Source organism: Silurus aristotelis, assembly GCF_946808225.1.
Source record: "Silurus aristotelis genome assembly, chromosome: 6".
Classification (NCBI taxonomy): Eukaryota; Metazoa; Chordata; class Actinopteri; order Siluriformes; family Siluridae; genus Silurus; species Silurus aristotelis.
In genome coordinates, this window is record NC_139579.1 from 12,207,140 (window position 1) to 12,232,139 (window position 25,000).

Consider the following 25,000-nt stretch of genomic DNA (forward strand, 5'->3'; position numbering starts at 1 on the left):
ATTTTTCTGCATTCTGTTTTTCTTTTTTTTTTTTGCCTTTTCCAACCTGAATGTTGTGTCCACTATGTTAACACATGAATGATGAATGCTTTGTGAACTGAACCCTGTGCTGCTCTTGGTGCGTACTCACGTGTGCTATGTGAAAGTAGACCTTAGAGAATGTTTGATTGTCTTCTCTGAAACACAGCAGTACTTCTATCCTGAGAATCCACTTCTGTCTGTGTGCATCCTCTGTTTTTCAATATGGCGAGTGATATTTACCACGTAGTTCCTAATGATCAGTGTGAGAAAATAAGTAGGGGTTTAGCAAGCCGTGTGTGTGTGTTTTTATATATATATATTGTATAATTTTTTCTATTTATTTATTTTTATCTTGTTGCATTCGTGTGTAGGCAGAATAGTGACGTGCCCTTCTAATGGTTCACACATCGCCTGGTGGTGGAACATATAGGGTTTTTTTTTTTGTTAATAAATTAGTTTTTGTTAAAACATTTTATCGGACAGCTCAGCTGCCTTATATTCCGTCGTGATGGTTAGGAATGTCCCCTCTGTGGAATCCAGTACGCCTTTATGCCCTTTAATGTGGTGGCCTTTAAGTGCAAGACAGTTGTTAACAAAGCGGAGAGATGAAACACGGAAAACAACACGAGCAAATTCAAAACACGTCGACTCGAGATAGCGAACAGAAAACGCAACAGCAAAACTGTTGTAGTGTCATAATGTAGTGTATTTCTGTGATTTATTGTCTATAGGTGTGTGCCGTAGCGTGTATATGGTGTGTGCCGTAGCGTGTATATGGTGTGTGCCGTAGCGTGTATATGGTGTGTGCCGTAGCGTGTATATGGTGTGTGCCGTAGCGTGTATATGGTGTGTGCCGTAGCGTGTATATGGTGTGTGCCGTAGCGTGTATATGGTGTGTGCCGTAGCGTGTATATGGTGTGTGCCGTAGCGTGTATATGGTGTGTGCCGTAGCGTGTATATAGGGTGTGCCGTAGCGTGTATATAGGGTGTGCCGTAGCGTGTATATAGGGTGTGCCGTAGCTTATATAGGTGTGCCGTAGCGTGTATGTGTGTGCCGTAGCGTGTATGTGTGTGCCGTAGCGTGTATGTGTGTGCCGTAGTGTCTATATAGGGTGTGCCGTAGTGTCTATATAGGGTGTGCCGTAGCGTGTGTATGGTATGTGCCGTAGCGTGTATGTGTGTGCCGTAGCGTGTATGTGTGTGCCGTAGCGTGTATGTGTGTGCCGTAGCGTGTATATAGGGTGTGCCGTAGGGTGTATATAGGGTGTGCCGTAGGGTGTATATAGGGTGTGCCGTAGGGTGTATATAGGGTGTGCCGTAGGGTGTATATAGGGTGTGCCGTAGCGTGTGTATGGTATGTGCCGTAGCGTGTGTATGTGTGTGCCGTAGCGTGTGTATGTGTGTGCCGTAGTGTCTATATAGGGTGTGCCGTAGGGTGTATATAGGGTGTGCCGTAGCGTGTGTATGGTATGTGCCGTAGCGTGTATGTGTGTGCCGTAGCGTGTATGTGTGTGCCGTAGCGTGTATGTGTGTGCCGTAGCGTGTATGTGTGTGCCGTAGCGTGTATGTGTGTGCCGTAGCGTGTATGTGTGTGCCGTAGCGTGTGTATGGTATGTGCCGTAGCGTGTGTATGGTATGTGCCGTAGCGTGTGTATGGTATGTGCCGTAGCGTGTGTATGTGTGTGCCGTAGCGTGTGTATGTGTGTGCCGTAGCGTGTGTATGTGTGTGCCGTAGCGTGTATGTGTGTGCCGTAGCGTCTATATAGGGTGTGCCGTAGCGTCTATATAGGGTGTGCCGTAGCGTCTATATAGGGTGTGCCGTAGGGTGTTTATAGGGTGTGCCGTAGCGTCTATATAGGGTGTGCAGTAGCGTCTATATAGGGTGTGCCGTAGCGTCTATATAGGGTGTGCCGTAGCGTCTATATAGGGTGTGCCGTAGCGTCTATATAGGGTGTGCCGTAGGGTGTATATAGGGTGTGCCGTAGGGTGTATATAGGGTGTGCCGTAGCGTCTATATAGGGTGTGCCGTAGCGTCTATATAGGTGTGAAGTAGCGAGTATATAGGGTGTGCCGTAGCGTCTACAGGTGTGTGCCGTAGCGTCTACAGGTGTGTGCCGTAGCGTGTATATAGGCTGTGCCGTAGCGTGTATATAGGGTGTGCCGTAGCGTCTATAGATTTTTATATTGTTTATATAGTTTATTTTCTGTAGTGTCTAATTTAATGCTGTAAACTGTGTAATTGTGCTGTAGTGTCTATAGCTTGCTGTAGTTTTTATAGTTTTTGTGCTGCGGTGTCGATATTGCTTGCTTTAGTGTCTATAGTTTTGTTGTATTGTCTAGAGATTTGTTGTAGTACCTGTTATTGTGCTGTAGTGTCTCAAGATTTGCTGTATTCCTATTCCTGTGGTATAGCTTTTTTTCCTCAGTATTTACAGTTTTGCTCTGCTTTCCGATTGGCTCTTGCATTTCGTGTTTGTTAACGTGCTTTGCACTTTCAGGCCTGTCACACTTAAACTTATAAAGCGGACGCGATCAACCCGGACTGAACAATCTCTCTGTCTATATCCTCTAGCAGTAGACTTGCATGGTTTTATACTAGATTATACTGTTTACAGCAGTCACTGTTTTTCATGTCGTGTCAGTGGAAAGGTTTCGCCGCCTAGACGTGTTACGTTCACATCCGCCACACGTGTAACTTGTATACCGTAGGAGATAACGTGGCGTGAGGTCGTATAATGGTGTGGAACGGATGTGACGCTGGATGGTGTTATGTTTCGTGCCATAATTTTGCGGTTGATTTTTTTTGACCAAAACCTTTTTTTGCACTCATTTCCAGATGGAATATTTAACCTATTTATGTATTTATGGTTGTTTTTATTCTAAACATTATCAATCTTAAGCAGCGTGTGTGAGTGTGCACGGTCCCCAAGTCATAGCCTCGGCATTGTGTGTAATAAACTCTTGACTTTTTCACCTTATTGTCGCCGTGATAAACGACTCTCGCTCGGGCTAATTAATAGCACCGTGCCGTCGGCTTGTAGCGCACCGTGTCCCCTCCGATTTATTTTCAGGAGCGTCACACGTGTCCAACAGGATCCGCTCCGCTGGATGCACTCAGGACGGAACGGGGGTGGGGTATGGGTAAATGAGAGAGGTGGAGAGAGGGATCCGCAGACCAGTGTTTATGACGATCTATTTACTTCGGGTTTCATGGACGTCTCGGTGCGCCGCTCGGTCTCGCCCTCTCGTCCGCTCACCCGTCTCATCCTACAACCGCCGTTACCCTCGCTCTCGGGTTCATCGCAAAGATCTTGAGAGCGGAGAGAGCTTTCATGGGGAAATTTGGTTAGTGGCATAACAGAAAAGCTCTGTGTGCCTGGCAGCAGACGAGCACCATTTGTGCTTATACAACAACAGTGGCAAGCGACAAGCAGCACACAAAAGCCCCCGCGAAACGCCGAGCCGAGACGCCGCGTGTTAGGGCTGTCAGAACAGATTTCACTCTGCAGTATGCTGTTTGTTTGTTTTTTTTTTTGTTTGTTTTTTTATGAGCTAAAGAAATATTGATGATATAATTAAATGATGGGGAGGCGGTCGCACGTTTTGCTTCTTTGACTTATTTTTCTTTGAAAATAAGTTTGTTAACACACGACCATAAGATGATGTAACACAGGATCGCGAGTTCAAATCCCAGCCGCATGCTCCTGGCTCCCTGAGCAATTAACCCATTAGCTGCTCAGATGTATAAATAAGATAAATGTAAATAAGGGCGTCTAAATGTCAAAAATGTGATGATCGGAAGGAGATAAGGACGAGTTTGGGTTCCCTTTTGATTCCTCTCAAGGTTTCCTCATTACATTTCAGGAGATTTTGACTTCACTAGTCAAATATCTTTTTACTCAACTCCATTTTGCAAAAGCATTCACATTTCTGAGTGGATAAAACTTGGTCAAACTCCACATAAGCACGCTGTTTTGAACTTGTTTTGATTGGTGTCTATCACCAGGGCGCAGTTCAGCGTCGGTTCAACTGCAAGCAGAACATTTTGTGAGGAATAAACAATTGAAGAAACTCCAGACTCGAACTCGGCAAAACACCCGGATTTTTATTTGCACCATTTTTTTAATTTTGTTTTTTTCAAAAAGGTTTTGACCTCATGATCATTTGAATAGACATCAGTGTTTGAGTCATTAATATCATTCTATTAATAGATCAGTGTGCTGAGAGTCACATTCGAGTCTTTTCACATGAACTGAATTGATTGAGTCTTGTGGTAAAAATGATAATAGGAACATTATAGCCATAAGAAATCATAGTACATTTGAAGGCAAATACATTTGTACTTGTACTCAAGTGAAAGTTTCGAGTGTATTTCTGCTTTAACTTAGCTACATGGTTTGTGTCATTTGTCCACCACTGCAAATTTATAACCGCTTTATCCCAATAAAGCTGCTTTGTGTAAAAGTCCCATTGTTAAAAATGCTCTACAAATTAAATTGAAGTGAATTATGCGCATATTTAGTTCCCATTTGCTTTTAGAGGAACCTCCACTCTTCTCTTCCACACGATTTTGTTGTACGCTTATGGAGATTTATGAGATTTGATTCTACCACAAGGGCGTTAGTAAAGTGATGTAGGTGAGGAAGTGACGGTTCCAATTCGTAGAGGTCTTTAATCTTCTTGAGCTCTACAGCAGATCTCCCACTTCCATGTAACCATTGTAAAGCAGATCTTTACAGGTTAGATCATCATGCTGGAACAGGTTCGGGTCTCGTAGTTCGAAGAAGGGGACGTTTCAAGCCACTGCATCCCAAGCCATAATATCCAAATTGTGTGCCTTCAGGTTTGTGGGAAGTTTCAGGAGGAACCATTTAAAGTTGCAAAAATCTCAGAATTGAACTCCAGAATCTAGTGGAACATCTTCCCAGAAGAGTTAAGGATTGAGGGAATTGTACAGGATGTTTAAAAGACAAATCCGAATCTTTTGGTCAGGGGTCCACAAACTTTTGCATGTATATTCGAGTATTTCGAATTGAATAGATAATGTTAATGGGTCAGAAGACAGCGATGTGGTGTGTGTGTAGGATGTGGACGAGCAGTAACCTTTCCATCGATGGCCTCTTTTTCTATTACAGCCCTGACACAGGATCCGTGCAGATGATTTAACGGCGGCATTTTGTTTTGCTGACTTTACTCCTTTTTTTTTTTCCCTCATCCTCCTCTCCCTCCTCCTTTCCCTACCGATCATTAAAAGAGGAAACCGCGTAGGAAGGTTGGCCGAGCAGCTAAAATCTATTACTTCGCAGCTTCCTAGCACGTCGAGCTGAACGCACTGTAGGTCTCGGATCTTCTTTTCTTTTCTTTTGCTGATCCCTCTTTCCTTCACCTCTGTCCTCGGCCCACAAACTCCTCTGTACAGTATGTGGGGGCAAATTGATACAGCGAGGCTTACGATTTTCATGTAAAGACAAAAAAAAAAAAGTAATGGAACCTCACCCCACACACACAAGTACAGAACCAAATCCGCTCGACTCGCTTCAGCCCCCTGCTGAACGCCAGGAGGAACAGCAGCCGGCTTTCGGGAAAGTTCTCTCGTGCTGCTTCCCGTCTCCCCGTGCAACCTTTTGAGCGAGTGCCCGAGTGAGCTGTTGGGTAATGAGTTCATAAAGACGAGTTAGTGCGCTGTTCTCCTCGCTTCCTCTCCCGGTCTTAGCAACACCTCCTTGTCAAACAATAGCTCGGTAATAACACTGTTCCCGTCTCGACGTTAATCAAAAAGTGCAGGGAGGCCAATAATCCGCTCCTCTTATTGAAGGGATTCACAAAAAGCCGCCGGGGCACTTTGTCATGGCCGCGGTCAATGGCCGGGCGCTTTGTGCTCGATCGATCCGCCTCACGCGGACTTCTCCCCAGGTAATTGCGGCAAGCCGGGTGATAAATTCGTAGCGTTTCTAGCAGGTTTGGAGCGACCGAGAGAATCACTTTGGCACCTTTTAAAAAGAAGTTGACGACAAGCCTGTTCGTGATCATCTTCAGTATCCTGGTTGAATGCTCAGACAGAGTATTGGCAAATATACGAGGTGGTATCAAAAAAGTTTTGAGACTCGCTCTGTTTTCAAGGAAGTACTTTATTACTTAAGTAATTAGTACTTCACAACGTTTACACACTCACCTTCAAAATAGTCCCCTTGCAGAGCAATACAGCGCTTCCAGCATTCCTCCCACTTATATGTCCTGGAAGTCTTCCTTTCGAAGCAGCTTCCGAAATTCATGTCGGATAGCCACGCTGGTGTCAAAACGCAATCTTTGATCTTAATCTTCGAGGAGAGGGCAAAGTCTGCAGGAGTCAAATCTGGCGAGTAGGGTGGGTGCGGAAGTGAGATCATGCGGATTCTTTTCCGACGATCACCATGCACGAGTTGCCGAATGATGGAATTGGCGTTTTCGGGGGGTTGAGCTCATTGAAGGTCTTCCTGATCTCTTGTAGAATTCCAGTCATGTTTTTCCGCTCTTGAAGCCAAACACCTCCAACAACTAGTTGCAGCGTCATCGTATGTTTGTCATGTCATGCGTCTCTGTGGCTGATTTGCCCAGTTTCATGCAGGATTTCGCGTTTGCACTTTGTTATAACTTTCTGTCCGTAATGAAATTGCAGCTGTAGTAACGCACGTGGTCAGAATAGCACCATTTACTTTTTGATACCACCTTGTATTGTGGTTCTTCCTCAAACTTTTACCACAAATTGTGGAAGCCTACAATTGTATAAGATGTCTTGGGATCTTAGAGCATAAAAAAATATTCCCTTCAGTTGAACTGGGAGACCTAAATCTGTGGCACCATGTGCACATGAAGATATGGTTTGAAAGATCTTGCATGGCCTGCCATAGAGCTCTTAGCCATTTTAAACACCTTTGAAATAAATTTGAACGCTCAGTGCACCCCAAATCTTCTCATCTTTACCTACTTGACTTTACTAACATCCTTGTAGCTGAATGAGCCCAGAATGTAGTGGAACATATTCCCAGAAGAGTGGCGCTTATCATTAGTGGGGAAAATTTCAGAACGGGATGTTCAAAAAGAATCACATGGTCAGTGGTCAGTTGTCCACAACTTTTTCTCTGTATTGTGTTTAGATTTTTAGGTCAGGGTTTAGAAATTCGCTCTTGCTCACCCGAATTCAATTCACAAAGGCATTGTCAGAGTTAATCCCCAAACACGCCGCATTTAAATAGCATAATTAGCATTCTCAATCTAATCCCGTCTTCATTTTTGGTGTTAAAAAAATTCTGTCATTTGGCTCTGCTTGCTTATGTTCAAACATCTGTTAGTGCATTAGGTAAGATCAGACTATGTGGGTTTTTGGTTTTAATTTTTTTATGTTTTACCTCAATCAGGCATAACATTAGGACCACCTGCCTAATATTGTGTTGGTTCCCCTTTTCCTGTCAAAACAGTCGTGTCCCGTCGAGCATCAACAGCTTGAACGTCTTCAGCAGTTTGAGCTACGGTCTGTTGGATCGGACCACACGGAGCAGCCTTCGTTCCCCACGTGCATCAATGAGCCTCGTGACCCTGTCGCTGGTTCACCACTGTTCCTTTCTTGGAGCACTTTTGATAGATACTGACCACGCAGGTCAGGAAACACCCCACAAGAGCTGCAGTTTTGGAGATGCTCGGACCCAGACGTCTAGACGTCACAATTTGTCAAACTCACTCAGATCTTTACCCTTGCACATTTTTCCTGCTTCGAACACGTCAACTTTGAGAGAAAATGCTCACTTGATGCCTAATAAATATATTCACCCATTAACAGGTGCCATGTTGAAGAGATCATCAGTGTTATTCACTTCACCGGTCATAATGTTCTGCCTGATCGGTGTATATGCTTTAATATTAAAGTGCGTTTCACATTTCAATGATTCCCCCACAAGTCCCAGGATCTATATTGGGCTGTCGGTCAGGAAGTCCATCCAAACACGTATAAGTATTCCAGACCAGAAGTCCGTTTTCCTTGCAGACTTTTTTTTCCCCCTTCACAGGTTATTCCAGGTTAGTTGTATAAGTCTGGGGCAAACAAATGAACCAGTTGTTGCCCCTTGGGCAGGCAATTGGTTGGTCTGTAACTTTGCATTAATGACTTTTGATGGTTGAAATTTCACGTCATAGTTTTATATCTACGGTTTATTTGTATTTATTATAGGTTTGAATCTCCTAGTTTAAGCTACCACTCCCAAAGACATTTTATGCTTGATTATGGTTTGAATAATCGAGTTGTTAATAGAGCGAAACCAACACGTGGACAAGGTTCTGCCTCCATTTACACGTTCCTCAAATCTCCCCTCCTTCAAAAAAAAAAGAGAAAAAAGGCAGACGCCTCCGAATTAGCGACAATCCAATACCTTCGAATGCCGACTCACTCCTTGTCCGCTTTTATCTAAAATTGTCCGCTATCTCTCGGCAACATCCTTTGATTGAATTAAGCCATCACGAGCTCGTCTCTGTGAAGGGGGGCCCGGCAGCGAGAGAGTTTAGAGGTAGCGGGCCGGGGGTTTCCAAGAACTTTTCCCTTCGAGGTCCAAAAAGGGATAACTCCATCACCTCGTGCAACACGTGTTGCAATCAATCGCGTTTTCTCCTCCTCCTTTAGTCCGCATCCCAATAAGATTAGCTCAATCGATAGAGTCTCTTATGAGTGATTGGATTGTGTCTGGGCCTTCAAAAGAGAGAGGGAGGGAGGGAAAGCGGCTCGATTTTTCCCAATGATTAAAACTAGTCCCGAATTGCTTTGATAGCATCGAGGACCTTGGTTGTGTAAGGGCAATGTTTGGAGAAGATAGAGGCCGCCACCTGCGTATTACAGATACTAGGAAGGGATTAGTCCGATCCATGGGTGCAGGAGAACAGCCAACACATGGTTAGTACTCGGAGTCTCTGTGCGTCCCTTTCATCTAATCAAGTGCCTGGAAACGGCAACCAAAACTCGATAGCTGACGAAATATTTGGAAATGTGCTCACAAAAGTATTGGGACACCCGACTTTCCCAACCATATGAACTACTACTCCAAACTGTTCCCACAAACCTTGAGGCACACAATTATACAGAAAACCTTTGGATTTGGTAAAATGAAATGTTCCTTTTATTCATACTAGGAGACCCAAATCAATTCCAGCAAGACAATGCTCCTGTGCACAAAGCCAGCTCTGTGAAGATATAATCTCTCTCTCTATATATATATATATATATAATATACATTGGGGGAATGAGCACAAATCTCCCCATCATTTTGCCCCATTTATATTTCGGCATTTGGCAGATGCCCTTCTCATTTATAGAAGTGAATAAGGTTTGAGGGCTTTGCTCAAGGGCCCAGCTGGATGGTTTGTATACTGGTTTGTATAGCAACCCAATCACTGAAGAAAGTTTTCAAGGTTTCTGCGGGGTATTTAAAAGTTTAAAATGAAAAAAAAAAAAAAAGTTTTAGGCCTTGAAAATCTTAAATTCACTGTTCTTAAATAATTGTAAACAGGTCTGGAACAGGAATCGTCCGCTTCCTGTCTTTTTTGCAAACAAAACTGGTTTAGAATTAAACAAAATGGCGCTTAATCGGATCTGGAGGTCATCTCCTGTTCGTGTTTTAGGCCGATATTCAGCTCGAGGACAAAAACTTGTTGCTCATGATAAGCAAACAAACTTCTTTCTTTCTTTATTTGCTCGTGCGACGTGAAGGTTCAGAAAACCTGGGAGAAAAAAAAAAAAAACGGGTTATGCCATCCCAGTGCACAGGTCTTGTCATTTTGAATTCCAATTACCCATAATGGATATCACCTGGGCCTGCGCGGCTGAGCTGTGTTTTAATTCAAAGATGGTAAACCGCGATACACAACAAAAGGTTCATTCCAGCGAAGTAATTAAAGACACGAAACGGCGAAGGCGTCCTGGCCGGTGCTAATAAAACAAATAATAATAATAAATGCCGGCCTCCTACGGGTCTTAAACTCTCCCACAGAGGGAACAGGAGCCTCCTGCCTCTTGCGTCGTCTTTATTCGCCCCCAGAGTGGAGGCCTCATACGGAAATCAATCGTTTGCTACAAGAAGCGTGCGCTCGTTAGCACGACACACACACACCACATAGACACTCGCACCTACACTTTCCCGATCATTTGTCTTCTTTTTTGTAGCGCCGGCCTCGAGGGAGATTTGGATTCCACTTTCGTGCTCGTGATGGTGCCATTTTATTGTCTTCAGTTCCTACTATAAGCCTTTCATTCGTACTGATTGTGGTTAATGTTGTCATGATGATGTTCGGTAAACACTGTCGGATTTTCTACGCACTTTACGGACAAACGTTTGTCCCATTCCACGTTGCCGAGTCCCCATTTCCTTCTAGAATATCCTCCCTTCTTCTGGCAAGATGATCCATTAGATTTCTGGCTCATTCTGAAGCTGGAGGTGCTGGAGTGCACTCAGCGTTCCAGTTCAATAGGGTTAAAGAGCTCTATAGAGGGAGATCTTTTACTGCATCCCATGTAAAGCAGATCTTCCTGGAGCTGGATTTGCACACAAGGTCATGCTGGAACAGGTTTGGGTCTCCTTGTTCATGTGAAGGGAAAAATTCCATGCTGCTGCTTTCAATGAAATTAGTGGTTCTCAAACATTTTTCTTCCATTCCCCACTTTCACTGGGGTGGATTTTCATGCCCTACATGTTCACCATCACCCCAAAAAATGGAAATGAAATTTTTTTAACGTTTTTAATTTTCTTCAATTAAATAATTACCTATGTAATGACCTAATTGTTTGTTTGTGGCTGTGGAGGGTATGAAATTTATTTTTATTGGAGAAAACCATAATTGAAGGTCGAGCACATCTACGAATAATTAAATAAATCGGGTTTCACCGATGCAGATATGTTAAAAACGTGCATCGTGATACAAACAGATTGACTTTTCTTTATATTTTCATTTCCTATAGATGGCCTACGGTGTATTGCACAGAATGTGTCGGAATGATTACATGGTTTTAGCTTAGCATGCAGTTTCCAAGGTGCTAATTGGCTGGCGTACGTTTGTAGCACTTGTCAGTGTCGTTAGTGTAAATGCACACGATTCTGCTGTGAATTTCATTTCGAATTGGCTGACGTTGATTTAGTCGCTGACTAGTCGTTTTTTTCCTCTGTTTTTATTTATTTTTTTAAGAAAGAAATCCTCCGAGTTGTAGGCTGATGGTATCTTAAGTTTGTAATCTAGTTATTCAATAATACAGATGAAAAGTTCTGGACGGTCCTCTGGATAAGCGTTTGTTAAATAATGTACTTTTTTTTTTAATATAAGGAATCGTATAAAAATGGTATTATCGCTTGATAACTTTTCTGCTAATGCTGTCAGCCGGCGCTTTTCTGCACATCACAAGAGGATGTGTGTGTAAAGTGCAGTAATTCTGCCCCTATTCCTTCGGAGAGCGATCATGTAACAGGGGCGGTCTGGAGCTGACAGTGTGTCGCCGAGGGCACGCCGTTTCCTCGCCGCTCTGTCACAATGAATAGGTGGATTAGATAGTGATATGAGCTCGGCGTAGCAGGAGCTCAGGAATTCCTTTTTTTTTTTTTTTTTTTTTTTAAACTCAGTATTTGATACCCCCTGCCCATAAAATGTGATCCAGCCATTCTTAATGAGTATATTATGTCGGGTTTGTGAGGACTGACCGAGTCTGATGTACTTTTTTTATTCCTTTTCTTAATGTCAAATGCTATTAAGAATGCGGCGAACATTTCCAGGTTGGCATTTACGCTACGAAATGTTGGTCGCGTGTCAGATATTTATCAGGTATTTGAAACGTTAGTTAGGGAACCGGCGGTGCGTATGTTTCTGGACACCCGAGGAACGAACGCTTTGGTGGAGAAGTGACTGAAGATGATGGAACTTTAATGAACAGATTTGGCATCACCCCATTGATGAGGATTGGTTTTCTGGTCTGAGGCTGGTTCCTCTCAAGATTCCCATGGCAATAACAAGTTTTGGATGAAATACCTGCGGATTCGATTTGCTAACTCATCATGTACTTGCAAATTCAATGGTAAAAGGAATGCTGATCCAACATGGTCAACACCATGCAATTTTAGTTCATCCCATGGAATGACCTCCCCACTCACTGCACCTCAATCCTATTGAACTGCTCTGGGATGAACTGGATCGTGAGGTCAGAAAGAAATCTCCAGCTAGCAAAGTATTTGGAGAAACGAACATCCAAGGTCCAAAGTGTGTGTAAAGACCTGTAATGAATGGACATTGGATGCCAACCGGATGAGATCGGGTTCCCATTTGAGACTGGTTCCTCTGAAGGTTTCTTCAATCCTGTTATATCGGGGAGATTTTCTTCTCCACTGGTTCACTTGCATGCAGTAAGAAGGAACAAGCTTATTCATTCTTTTATTACCGCTTTATCTGTTTACAGCTGCTTTGAGACAATGTCCCTTGTTAAAAGCGCTAGACAAATAAAAATGAATTGAATTATTCATGCTGAGGGGGATTTTTATTACTTTTTATTAAAATAAACATCTGTAGATTTGTAAATCTTTCCGCTAATTGACGTAGTCATGCACTATAAAATACTCTGTTTCCAAGCTTTTTGACATGTACATATTTCTGTAAAGCTACTCAGTGACAATCTAGATGTTCAAATAGAATTAAATTGAATTGATACACAAACCGGGAAATGGGCAACCCCTGGTTGTGGCCTGTGGTCTTTAAATGAACCCCTAATCAAAATTCCCTGTATTTCAAAAGTGATTCAAAGACATTTATTTTTTATTTGCATACTGTAGATCTGAAGAATATCTTGTGCCCATTCTCTGGTTTCTTCAAGCTGATTATCTGATGTTTTGTTTCAAACAGTATTTGTGTCTATTTTTTATTTTTTTTAACCCCGTTGTATTTGACTGCTCGGTTGGAAAAACAATGATCACGTTATTATTCCATGCTGAAAAAAAAGCAGTTTAGATTTTGGTTATTTGTTTGTAGAGTCTAATTTTGCAGGTTGGTTGGAAACTCCATGATCATTTTAATGCTTTGATGATAAAACTGTTTAAAACGCTGCAATCTGGTTATTTGTTTCGCAGAGTCTAATTTAACTCATGGGGGGGGGGACGACATGACCATCTGAATAGTGTTTATTTTATTTTTTTATTTTAGATTGGTTTGGAACCTCTGTTCCACCTCTACTAGTTTGTGGAGGCTGATTATGCTGTTTGATTGAAAACGTCTTTGCCTGGTTGTTGGTTTGAAACGCCTGAGCTGAGCCTGGTGGCGAGGACTGTATAGTGAACAGCTAGCTATTTATTAGATTATTGGTTTTGAGATTTTTTTGTATATTTGTGGGCACTTAAACCACACAAATATCTGTTCATTGCTGAATTCGGAAGGCCACAATTGTACAGAATATCCTTGTCTTTTCCAATGCCCATGTGAAATCCCTTAAATGTTAAGGATGGAAGAACGTGGTTGTCCTGTAAGCCTGACCTCAACCCCACTGAACCACCGTGTACACAGTAGAGGTCGAATGATAGTGGATTTTACCGATAGTTAGGTTGGATTGTACTTGCCAATAACCGATTAACCAACCAATAAAAAACTTTCCATTAGGGGTCGCCAAGGCGGATCATCCGCATGTTTGATTTGGCACATGTTTTTACGCTGGATGCCCTTCCTAACGCAACCCTCCCTATTTATCTGGGCTTGGGACCGGCACTAAGGCTTGTGCAACCCTAATGGCTGAGGTTGGTTCCCTGACCGGGGATCGAACCCGGGTGAGAGCGCCGCATCCTAACCACTAGACCACCAGGGAACCCTGATTAATCAACCAATGTTTGTTTAAAAACAAAAAATGGACACTGAACTTTATTACAAAAGCAAACGAAACAGAATAAAAAGCATTGAATCATGAAATTGTGCTAAATTTTATAAATACAAAGATACTAGTTAACAAATTATAAACAAGAGCTCTGTCTCAGGTCACGACGCGAACAATCTCTAGGCTGGACGCTGGAAAAACTATTGTTATGGATTTTTGCCGATTAATTAGTATACCTCCAGTCCATAGCAAGCTTTTTAAAGACATGGTTTCCATGGGCTGGAGTGGAAGATCTTGACTGGCCTGCTATAGAGCTTTGACCTCAACCATATTGAACACAATTGGAATTGGAAGGTCTCAAAGGACACATGGTGTTAGGATCATCAAGTTTTGTCTGCACAAGCTATTTGAAAGTCCATGATGTGCTCATTTGTTTTTTAATATCTAATCAGATCCTTAGGTGGGAAAACTCTGTTCTGGAAAACCCAGACAATGCGTTCTGCCAACAAAGTCTACTTTCAACCCATTGCCTTAAAATTCTAGCAAATGCAGTGCGATGTCTGTTGATAAGTTGTGTTAACTGAGAGGTTACTATATTATAATTTTGGCACATAAGGTTGTGAGCTTAAATCCCAGCACCGCAAAGGTGCAACTGCTTGAGCAAAGCCTTTGAGCAAAGCTCTCAATCTTCACCTGCTCGGGATAACCCTAACCTTTTACAGGTTGAAAATTATTCCCCAGCAATCGGGGGGGGGGGTCACGTGGCTGGACAATAAGAGGTCTGATCTGATTTAAGGCCAATAAATAATGAAGTGTTTTTCTGTCCTGCTCTCCTCCTGGAAATCGTTTGATAAGAGCCTTAGCACCCCTCATGTCTATAATGTAGAGGAACGGGGGAGGGGGGCCTATTGACCTTCTCGGCCCTTATCTGCTTTATCTGATTTACATTGCCAAATCTGAATCTTCAATATCGATTACAACATAATTAGTTAATTACGGACAGGAAGGAGAGGGGAGGGCATGGAGGCTGGCCTGAAGGGCATCCAGGCATTCACCATTAACAGCCCATGCATGATAAATGGAGGATTTGCTTGGTTCAGGTTCCATCAGCTTTTCATTGGAGAGGTTTTTTTTTCCTTTTATTTTCATACCTCATGTGAACTGATGTGTTCAGGAGTGCTAGTATGGCCGATCCTCCTTTTTAAACCCCTTGGCTTTTTACATATATATATATATCCCTTAAAGATTTATTGGCAAGATGCACGGAATTCTATTTCAGCCGAGCCAATCAAGCTGGCGTGTTTTATGATGGCTGTACAAGGCCATGTGAGAGGTGCTGTGCCAATGTGTTTTGAATCTATTAAGCATCTGTTACCTGACAGGAAGCTGCTCCGTCACCATCGATCAAATCCGCCTGATGAGGGCCATGCCGCTTTCTTGGCAGCGATACATTGCGGTGCACGCGTACGTGTCGGCGTAGACGCTACTCCCTGCCTTGAGCTGAATTCCCTCTGGTAATATCGCTCTCCCTGTACTCCGTAGGTGCGATGAGTGTCAGCTGTGTTACCACTTCGGCTGCCTGGACCCTCCCTTGAAGAAGTCGCCTAAGCAGACAGGATACGGCTGGATCTGTCAGGAATGCGACACCTCGTCGTCGAAGGTGAGAGTCGCTTAGGGAGCCTGAGGTGAAGACAGGGCTGTAATGTCTTTAGCTTGTCGCATTCCCCTGCACCCTGTGATGCATTTCAAGTAATTTTTTTTACTCGGATCACAAAATAATGTTGGTCCCAATTATAATTTTCAGGGTTTTCGGTTTGAGCAAAAGAACGAGAGAGATTTCTATCTAATTAGAATGAGATATCTTCTTGTTTATTTTTCTTGAGAAGTTGAGAAGGTCATTCTTTGGTGGTTGTGGTTAGGTGGTTTGTTGGTTAGGGTCAGTTTGGAAGTGTATTAAAGGGGTGGGGGTTAGTTCAGGGTTCAAATTCAATCGCATTCACACATTGCATCAACTCTTCTTCAAATCCTTCAAAAGGCTTCGTGCGAACTCGGGGTTGTACATAAACTTATGTTACCACGTATAAACCATCATTTCTGTATGCAAAAAAACCCAACATTTTTTAAACATATGCACATAATATGAAGTGGGATTGACGCTCATGATGATGATTGTATTATTATTGATGTATATATCATTAGTATTACCATTAGCATCAGGCGAGTAGTAAAAGCATAATCTGAGCGCCAACTAGTGGTTTATATCTAAAATCTACAATCGTAGGGAGGCGGGAAAATAAAGAGTCTGGAAAAACCCTAATCTGGAATAACCCTAATTGAGACAAATTCCATGCATTTCATATGCGGCAAAGGAAAACCGCTCGTCAGGACATGACTCCTTACACGCTTATTTTGATGCGTAAAAATGGATCGAAAGTGTAGTAGCCTCGCGTTTTGAATTTTAAGACTGCCCCAATGATGGTCATGGAGAAAAAAAAACCTCTTTGATATCCACTTTAAACAGTGCCATCATTTTCCTTCCATCAGATTTGAGACGTTTTGACTCGAGCATCGAGTTCCGTATTCATTTATGTCTTTCCTTCAGTGACATGGATATATATATCTTTTATTTATTTATTCCCCCCCCCCCCCAGTCACATTTTGTCCCCCCTCATTGAATCAAAGGCAACATCCAAACCTAATTAAGTTAATAAATGTACCCGCTTTTTTCAATTTATCTTTAAAAGGCCAGCCCGGGCCTGCCAGGCTCTATCTGCATAGAAAATAGAGGTTAATTGATGTTGCCGGAGCGAAAGTGGAATGTAAAAAGCATAGCGGGACGTCTGCGTGACGGGAACGTCAGCGCGGGATTACCGTCCGAGCACTAACATCAAAAGGTTAAAGACGGAGGCATTTGTTTTTGCACCAGAATGGTTTTGCATTTCGTTTTTCTGGTCCGAAAATAGGAAAATCATTTTGTTCCTTGAGTCGACATTGAATTAAAGCACGGCTAATCGTTGGCCGGATGTATGCGCTTGTCCAATTGCTTATTGTACACGTTGAGCTAGACAAGTAAACGAGCGGACCACTTTTGTATATGAAATACAATTTCTCTCGGATCCCCGGGCTTTTATAACGCGCGGTGGCGAGAATTCGAATCGACGACTGACCCCCGCCGTGCGCCCTGTTAGGTGTTGTAAGTCGAAAGCGCAGAAGAAAGCATAAGAATAATGACCTGCTGCTACAACACAAGGGCTAAGCGGCTGTGAACAAAAGCGCTGAGCGGAGGTAGAGAAAGGAGATTTAGACAGTGGGAGGCATACGCCGGATTAAGCAAGCCTTCACTTTTTTTCTTTTTTTTTTTAACGAGTTCTCTGGCAGCCTGCAGGGGGAACCGCTCCAATCCCCAGAGAGCCTGAAAGCCTAGACGCAATCCCGTTTAATCACACGCTTACACACAGCCTGCGAAAATTGGGCTACACACTTTTTGCTCTCTTTTTCCTCTCTGGTGTACACATTCTTTCGGGTTGTAGCTCCTGCTGCTGCCGCCGCCGCCTGGTATCTGCGTTCAGCCTGAAATTGAGGCATGCATTGGTATCGTTGTTTGCTTTTCTTGCTGTGTCCTTGTAAAAGAAAACCTGCCCAAGATCACTCCTACATGTGCTGATACTTATGAAAAGTTTTTAGGTTTTTACCTCTGGGAGAACCCAAGTGTCCTTCGCCGAGGAAGAGAATGTAATCGGACCTGATCCCTCTTGGCAGAGTCGAACCTGTGTGTGTGTGTGTGTGTGTGTGTGTGTGTGTGTGTGTGTGTGTGTGTTTTGGGGTGAGGGACGGTGTATATATAGTATTAGGAGGTGTTGTATCAGGTTTAAACTTGAAACCCTTTAATCATTGGTTTAGCAGTAAGAATGTAAGCTCTAAAGCTTTAAAAAAACCCTACATTTATGGCATTTGGAAGATGGCCTTTTTCAGGGCGACTTACATTTTTATCTCATTCATACAACTCAGCAGCTATGGGGTTAAGGGCCTTGCTCAGGGGCCCAGAAGTGGCACCTTGGTGTGGCTGGGATTGACCTTCAAATCCAAAGACCTAATTTTCTCCTAGACAATTGTGGTTTTGTTTTTTTTTCTTCCTGAAACTGTTACCACAAAGTTGGAGGCACACAATTGTGTATGACGTCTTTGGATGTGGGAGCATGAAATTTTTCCTTCACTTGATCTAGTAGATGCAAACCAATTCCAGCACGAAAATGCCACAAAATCAGGTCAATCAAGAAATGGTTTACATGGGTTGGAGTGGAAGATCTTAGGTGGCCTGCCATAGAGCTCTATAACCTTATTGAACACCTTTGGGATGAATTGGAACGTTGACTGCACCACAGGCCTCCTCATCTCACCTACATCAGCACCTGGCTTTACTAAGACAATTGTGTCTGAATGCCCACAAAACAAGTACAAAACTACAAGTACACTGCAAAATCTAGTGAAACATCTTCCCAGAAGGGCGGCGCTTATTATGACTAGCAAATGGGACGTTCAAAAGGCACGTACGAGTCTTATGGTCTGGGGCCCACAAACGTTTGTCCATCTAGTGTAGTTCGAGTCCTTCAAAAGTATTTTTACTTCTGTTTCACTGAGAGTCCTGATTATAAGTGCGTAGTAAAATATCGCAAATATCGTAGCCGTGGATTTTTCTAATGCCATTAAAAAAAAAATGTAATTAAACAAAAACTCTGCCGTAATTCAAACTTTCAACTGAGACGAAGGGAGGGTCGCCATTAAAGATGTACGTCACTCTCTGCCTCTTTCTCGCTGGCAGGTGGCAAATGAAGAAGCAGCAGTGGTGAAAAGTGGAACCGATGAGGTGATTTGTTATCTCTTCCAGCCTTGACTTCCAGATGAGCGCAGAGAAGCATTTAGAGAAATGATGTAGCATCTCACGCGCTACATCTCGATCAAAAAGAAAAAAACCGCAAAGGGGGCAAAAACCGCCGCACATGCATCACCACCCGGACACTGTTCTATCTTGCCTTGGTTTGACACGAGGTACCAGTCATGCCCCGATCTGATCCGCCGAGTTGTCCGTCTCCGACTTTCTTTCGAAACGCTTCTTTAAAGGTCACTGCGAATGGGTTTCTGCCTCTCAGGTCTTGATTAATAATATATATTAAAAGAAAAAGAGGCTAAATCTGTTTTCACATGGACAAGTTGTCAGGACGTGGACACTCGATCATAAAATCCCTTAATTACGTCTGCCTGTATTAAAGGAGAAAAAAGATGAGGGGAAATAAAAAAAGATATGTCATGTATGGTTTATGGGCGTGGAGGCATGCGCAGGGTGTGATGGGGTCAGCGCGCTGCAGTAAAGCCTTTATTAGGTGAAGTTGAGTTCATTACACCGGCTGTGTATTCCCCTGGCTGCACATGTTAGATAAACCTCAAAGCCACCGGGGGCCGCGTTCCAGCGCTGTCACCTCCGGAGCCTCGCGGAATTGATTCCGGCAATAAAACGACACTTCTGCTGTAATATATAGATGGCCTTTAATTTGAGAGCCCATCACAACCCAGAAGCCTTGTTCGAGCCTTATTTACACTCCCGTGATGAAGGGGTGGCTCGGCCATATCGGGCTTTGTTTTTAAAGCACCGCAGGGGCTCGGTAATACCCACAAGAGAGCAAGCCGACATGCTCGAGTCAATAGACTCGATAAACAGCAATGCCCAAGGCAAATCAAGGGTCCCAGAGAGCTGCGCTGCTTTTGAAGGCTCAAAATTCAAGTTTATCATAGGTTATATGTACAGGAAACTACAACCTACACTGTTACAACCTACAATACAATTCTTGCTTTGTGAATCCTTCAAGCAGCTGCTGGTACAAATGATAAGGATGTAAAGGAAAAAAAAGACATATGACACATTTACATTAAGTCCTAAGGAGGTTGTTGTACAGACCCAAGTATGCAAATGTAGTCTGAAGCCTAAAATTGTATTAAAGGTATGGGAAGGGCGGGGTCTATGAACTTTCTGAGGATCAGAGGGTAATCTCTGCCTGGAGTAATGGGGAAAGGCAATAGGACCACACTGTCCATAAGCCTGATGGTTTGTTTTTCAGCCTTAAAGTTCTGGCTTTAGCTCTCCCTCTAGCGTCTGCCTGAAGTTAAGAGTGTAACAAAGGCTGTGCTGGGGGTGAAGCTTAATAGTTTGGGGTTGTTTTGGAGCAGGGAAGGTTGGAGAATTATTCTAAGCCAAAGGAACCAACATCGCTACCATTCCATACTTTAGCGCCATGCAATTCCAAATCATTGGAACCGACAAAGACAATGGGCCAAAGCTACGCTCTCTAAGCGTTATTTAGAGAGTCGTGTGGAGTGTTATTTATCCTTGAACGGCCTGCCCAGTCCCCTAAATCCTATTGAACTGCTCTGGGATGAGCTGGATTGCAAGGGAGAAATCTCCAACTACTGAGGAACATCTTTGGGACGTTTACAGGAGGCATTGCAAAGTATTTCAGCTAAATGTTTGAAGAACTGTCCGGGTGCTGAAAGTGTGTAAAGCTGTTCTTTGTGCTAAGCTAGGTTTTTCAATGAAAATAAAGTCTGTACATTTCTGTATTCTTTTGGTCAAATTAAATCCTCGTATTGTTAAATATCAGCAAAAGGAACATGGACTTGTCTCTCGGAAAACCATAAAAACCTTGGTGTTTCCAAACTTTTGACAGGCCCTGTACATGTCAAAGTTAATTCACTGACTCGGTTGTTAAAAGGCGCAGGATTTCACACGTCCTGAACGGCCCTGCGCTAAGCACTTTGGTGTTATTTATGACCGAGCAGTTAACATGCTGTTTGTTAAAGCCAGTTCTAAAGGCGATTACCTTTACAAGCGCACTCATCAATCAGACCACTCGCACAGTGACCTGCAAAACGGCCTAATTAAGTTAGCGTAATTAACTTAATTAAGTGCCTCAGTCTGGCTGCTTTAGCGTAGATGGGAAATTGAAAGAGAAAATGGAGATCATTACTCATCGGTCCGGGCGCCCTTTTTTTCACCCGGCATCTTGATGCGGATGCAAACGAACGAGCAGAGCTTTCTCGGGACGTAGCGTACAGTAGTTATTGCCGCCATCATCCGTTCCTGTGCATAAAGTATTTAATCAACGTGAGTGGTAATGAATATTAATCCAATTAGATTAGAAATATTTAATTACAAATCTCCTCGTATTTCCGAAAGCATGCGGCCGTGGAGCGGATCTGACATTAATTCACACTTGAGAGAGTGCCGAAGTAGTGTCACTTTTCTCGCTGGGTATCGTTACCACTCTTTGTTTACGCCTCTGAAAACGAACGAACATTAGGCCCTGTGGTGGCAGCGGGAAAACGAGGGTCGTAACGTAAATTAAACAGTCCGCATGTGAGATTTGTGTTGTTTTGGTGCAAGTTTTCTGGCAGGATAGAGAAAGGGGGGGCTTTGACGCTTGAGAATTAGCATTAAGATGAGTAACAGCGAAATGAGAAACTAAACGGGAAGTGAGGGATACCTTTTGAAAAATAGATGAAAGGGGACGCAAATAAATGGGCACAATCATACCCTAATTACAGAGTCCACAATATGAAGCCACCTGCCCGTCGCGTCGCTCTTACAATTACCTCTATTCCTCTGGGAAGGCTTTTTTTTGGGCTTTTGAAACAAGGCCGTGTGGATTTCTTACTATTCAGCCACAAAAGCATTGATTTGTCAGACACTGATGGTATTCGAGGAGGCCTGGTGTGAATTCGCCCTTTCTATTCAGGGTTTTTTTTATATTCTTTGGTCAGAGTTTGTTGGTTTCTCTTTTTGTGCACAAGGACATTGTCTTGCTAGTATAGATTTTGCTCCGGCGAAGGGAAATCTTAATGCTATGGCAAACATTCTTGACAAATGTGGGAAGATGTTGGATTGATTGGAAGGTCATGAGTTCAGCACCACCAAACTGCTGTTTCTGGGCCCTTTAACAAGGCCAGAAATGAGAGAGTTGTAAGTCGTGCTGGATGAGGGCGTCTGCCAATTGCCTTTAATGAACACCAGTATAATGGTGCAAGACCAGCATAGAGCAAAGAAGTACAAAACTGGTATAAAGACTGCAATGTTTACTGTTAACTAGAGCTGGAATGATGTATTATCATTCTGATGCTTCTGCAGCGTGGTGAATGTATAATAGACGGACACAAGCAGGAAGCCAGAAAACATCCGACCGCTGCTCTCTCAGCTTTTAACCTGTGCACTCATATCTTTATCGAGACACACTTTTGAAGGTGAAATGAATAAAGTTTGCTTTAAGCTCTTGAAGTCAAGGGCAATAGGACCCTTGGGTCCTCGGAGCATGGGTGGATGTTGTCTGCTTGTTACGCTCACGACCACCGCGTTGACAAAAGGTTAGCGTGATTTAGAGCGGCGGTTCGGGACCTTCGGGGGACCCATCCGTAGGGTGTTAGCCCTGGGTCCAAACAGCGGCTCTCTGCGTTCCACTCGGCGATGGGAGTTTATGAAGACAGAGGGAAAATCAATGAAGCAGCGTCACCTCGATCACTTTAACTAGGCGAGCCAGACGCCTTCCCCCTCTCTCAGGGGCCAATTTGTGGAGTAAACAAGAGTGAAGGTGATGGTCCTGCCCCATTACTCAGCCCTGAATAGATTTTAATAAGCCTGCCCTGGTGGTCTCTTATACACGGCTGCGTTCGAGGAATAGATCAGTCATCCGCAGGCCAAGACCTACAGCAGATGAAATCTCAGACCAGTGGATAAAATGTCTGTGACTGTAGGGTCAGATCTATGTATAGAGCTGGGTTCTGTGACATAACCACCTTCTCATAACCAGTTCTGGGACGATTTGTTTGGGTGGGGGAGACTAAAGAACATCATGGTGGTCTTTGGTGAATTTACCCCTTGATACTGCTTTGAAGCTGTAGCCAGTGAAGAGGAGAAAAGATATATCCTGGATATGGAGCAAAAGATTCAAATTTGCTTTTGCCAACATAGAATTTTATTTACATTTTTACATACATTGTCTGGATGAACTGTTTTGTGACCCAATGAAAAGCTTTTTGCTTGTCATATGACATACAGGACTACACGGGAAAAAAGTATTGGGACACCTGACTTTTCCAGCCTCATGTGCTTCTTCCTCAAACTGTTATCACAAAGCCGAAGGTACACAATTGTATTAAATGTCTTAGGATGCATTTGGATCGTTGATTTGAACTTGGAGAGGTGGAAGATCTCGAGTGGCCTTCAATAGAGCGCAACTCTATTGGGATGAATCGGAATGTACCCCAGACCTCCTCACCCTTACCTACGTAAATAATTGTAGCAGAAGGAGCCAAAATCTGGTGAAACATCTTCCCAGAAGAGTGGAGGTTATTATAAGAGCAAAACATGTAGAACAGTGTTTAAAAAAACATCTTACTTTTGTTTACATATTTAGCTGTATTAGCATGTTAAATCAGGATACCATTCCAATTCTAGTATCCGAAGCCCGTCTTCACACATCCTTTGATATTTTAATATCAAAGGACACATTTTCAAATAGGGACACAGAGTTACAAATGTGTTTGTACTGGAGGGTATCTCTGAGCTGCTATAAATCTTGTTAATGAGGGTCAGGGGACTGCTATCTGCTTGTCACGGATGAAACGCGCATTCTTTTTCTGAGGGTTCGGGTTCTTCGGGATTGCTTGCGTCTTTTCTTTAAAAAAAAATTAATAAAAAATGGAATTCTACCACTTCTTCGTTTCAGTATGAGCTTGTTCACCTTGATTTCTTCTGCACCTGCACAGGTTTCTTTATACCAACATGCCTTGTATTGTACTCATGGGTAGGTGGTGGTGATGAAAAAGAGCAGAAATCCCATAATAACCAAAACGTACAAATGGTGCTGAAGAAAACAGAAAAAAAGGAAATTCAAACATGAATAAAATGAGAGATGTGGATACTTAAATAACGTCGATCTTTTATGATACACAATTTGGGCTACACTGTATGCACCTGACTGGGCACTGGGCACCTGACCATTTATTTAATTTTTTTTGGTACACCCCATTTCCACATTTAGACCCCATTTCCTATTAGAATTCCCGAGAAGATGCTTCACTAGATTGGTGATTTCATTTTCAGCTAGTTAGTAAAGTCAGGTGGGCGAAGAGGCACTGGGGTGCAGTCAGCATTTCAATTCATCCCAAATGCGTTCGATAGAGCTCTATAGCAGGAGATCTTCCATTCAAGCCCACCTGAAGCATATCTTCACGGAGCTGGCTTGGTGCACAAGATCGTGTCGGCGTCCCGTACAATTGCGAACGTTTACGTTTGAGGAAAATGCACAGGTGGTAGCTCAGTGGTTAACTCTGGATCAGAAGGTCATGAGTTCGAATCCCAGCACCACCAAGCTGCCACTGCTGGGCCCTCAAACAAGGCCTTTAACTATAAATTGACTCCAAACTCCTGGTACTTTTGTGCATATTGTGTATAACGATAAAGAAATAATGTTTCATATATATTTTTTGTACATATTCAAAAGAAAAGGTAGAAAGTGATTCTACTGATTACAAGCATTAAATTAGCAACTAGTTAAAAGCTATTGGATCCTGTTAGCTGTTGTAGAATCTCTCGGTCTCACTCCCTTCTCTGTCTGTCTCTCGCTTTCCCACTCTGCCTCTTTCTTTTTATTTCCTTTTCTGTCTCTCTCTCACATTCTGTCTGAATCTTCCTATCTGTCTCTCCCTTTCCTGTTTTGTCTCACTTTCCCCCCTCTCTGTCTGTCTCTCTCTCTCTCTCGCTTTCTGTCTAACACTGTGTCTCTCTCTCTCTCTCACTTTTTCTGTCTCACACTGTGTCTGTCTCTCTCTCTATCTCCCTTTCTGTCTCACACTCTCTCTCTCTCTCTCTCTCTCTCTCTCTCTCTCTCTCTCTCTCTCTCTCTCTCTCTCACACTTTCTGTCTCACACTGTGTCTCTCTCTCTCTCTATCTCTCTCACTTTGTCTCACTTTTCCTCCTCTCCTCTCTCTTACTTTCTGCCTTTCTCCATCTTTCACTCTCACTCTCTTCCTCTGTCTGTCTCTCAATTTCTGTCTCACACTGTCTCTCTCTCCCCTCATCTTTCTTACTT

The 25,000-nt window shown here is 43.1% G+C and overlaps 1 protein-coding gene across 2 annotated transcripts in view; it reads left to right on the forward strand.

Annotated features, from left to right (window-relative positions):
• Nucleotides 1–25,000, forward strand: part of phf14 (PHD finger protein 14) — a 78,090-nt gene that overhangs the window by 42,996 nt on the left and 10,094 nt on the right. The window contains exon 17 of one of the 2 annotated variants that reach the window (XM_083543264.1): nt 15,410–15,527. The exons of the other annotated variant lie outside the window; for it this stretch is intronic. Within the exon in view, the coding sequence (XP_083399390.1) occupies nt 15,410–15,527 (118 nt within the window). The remainder of the gene's footprint in view (nt 1–15,409; nt 15,528–25,000) is intronic. 2 annotated transcript variants of the gene reach the window in all.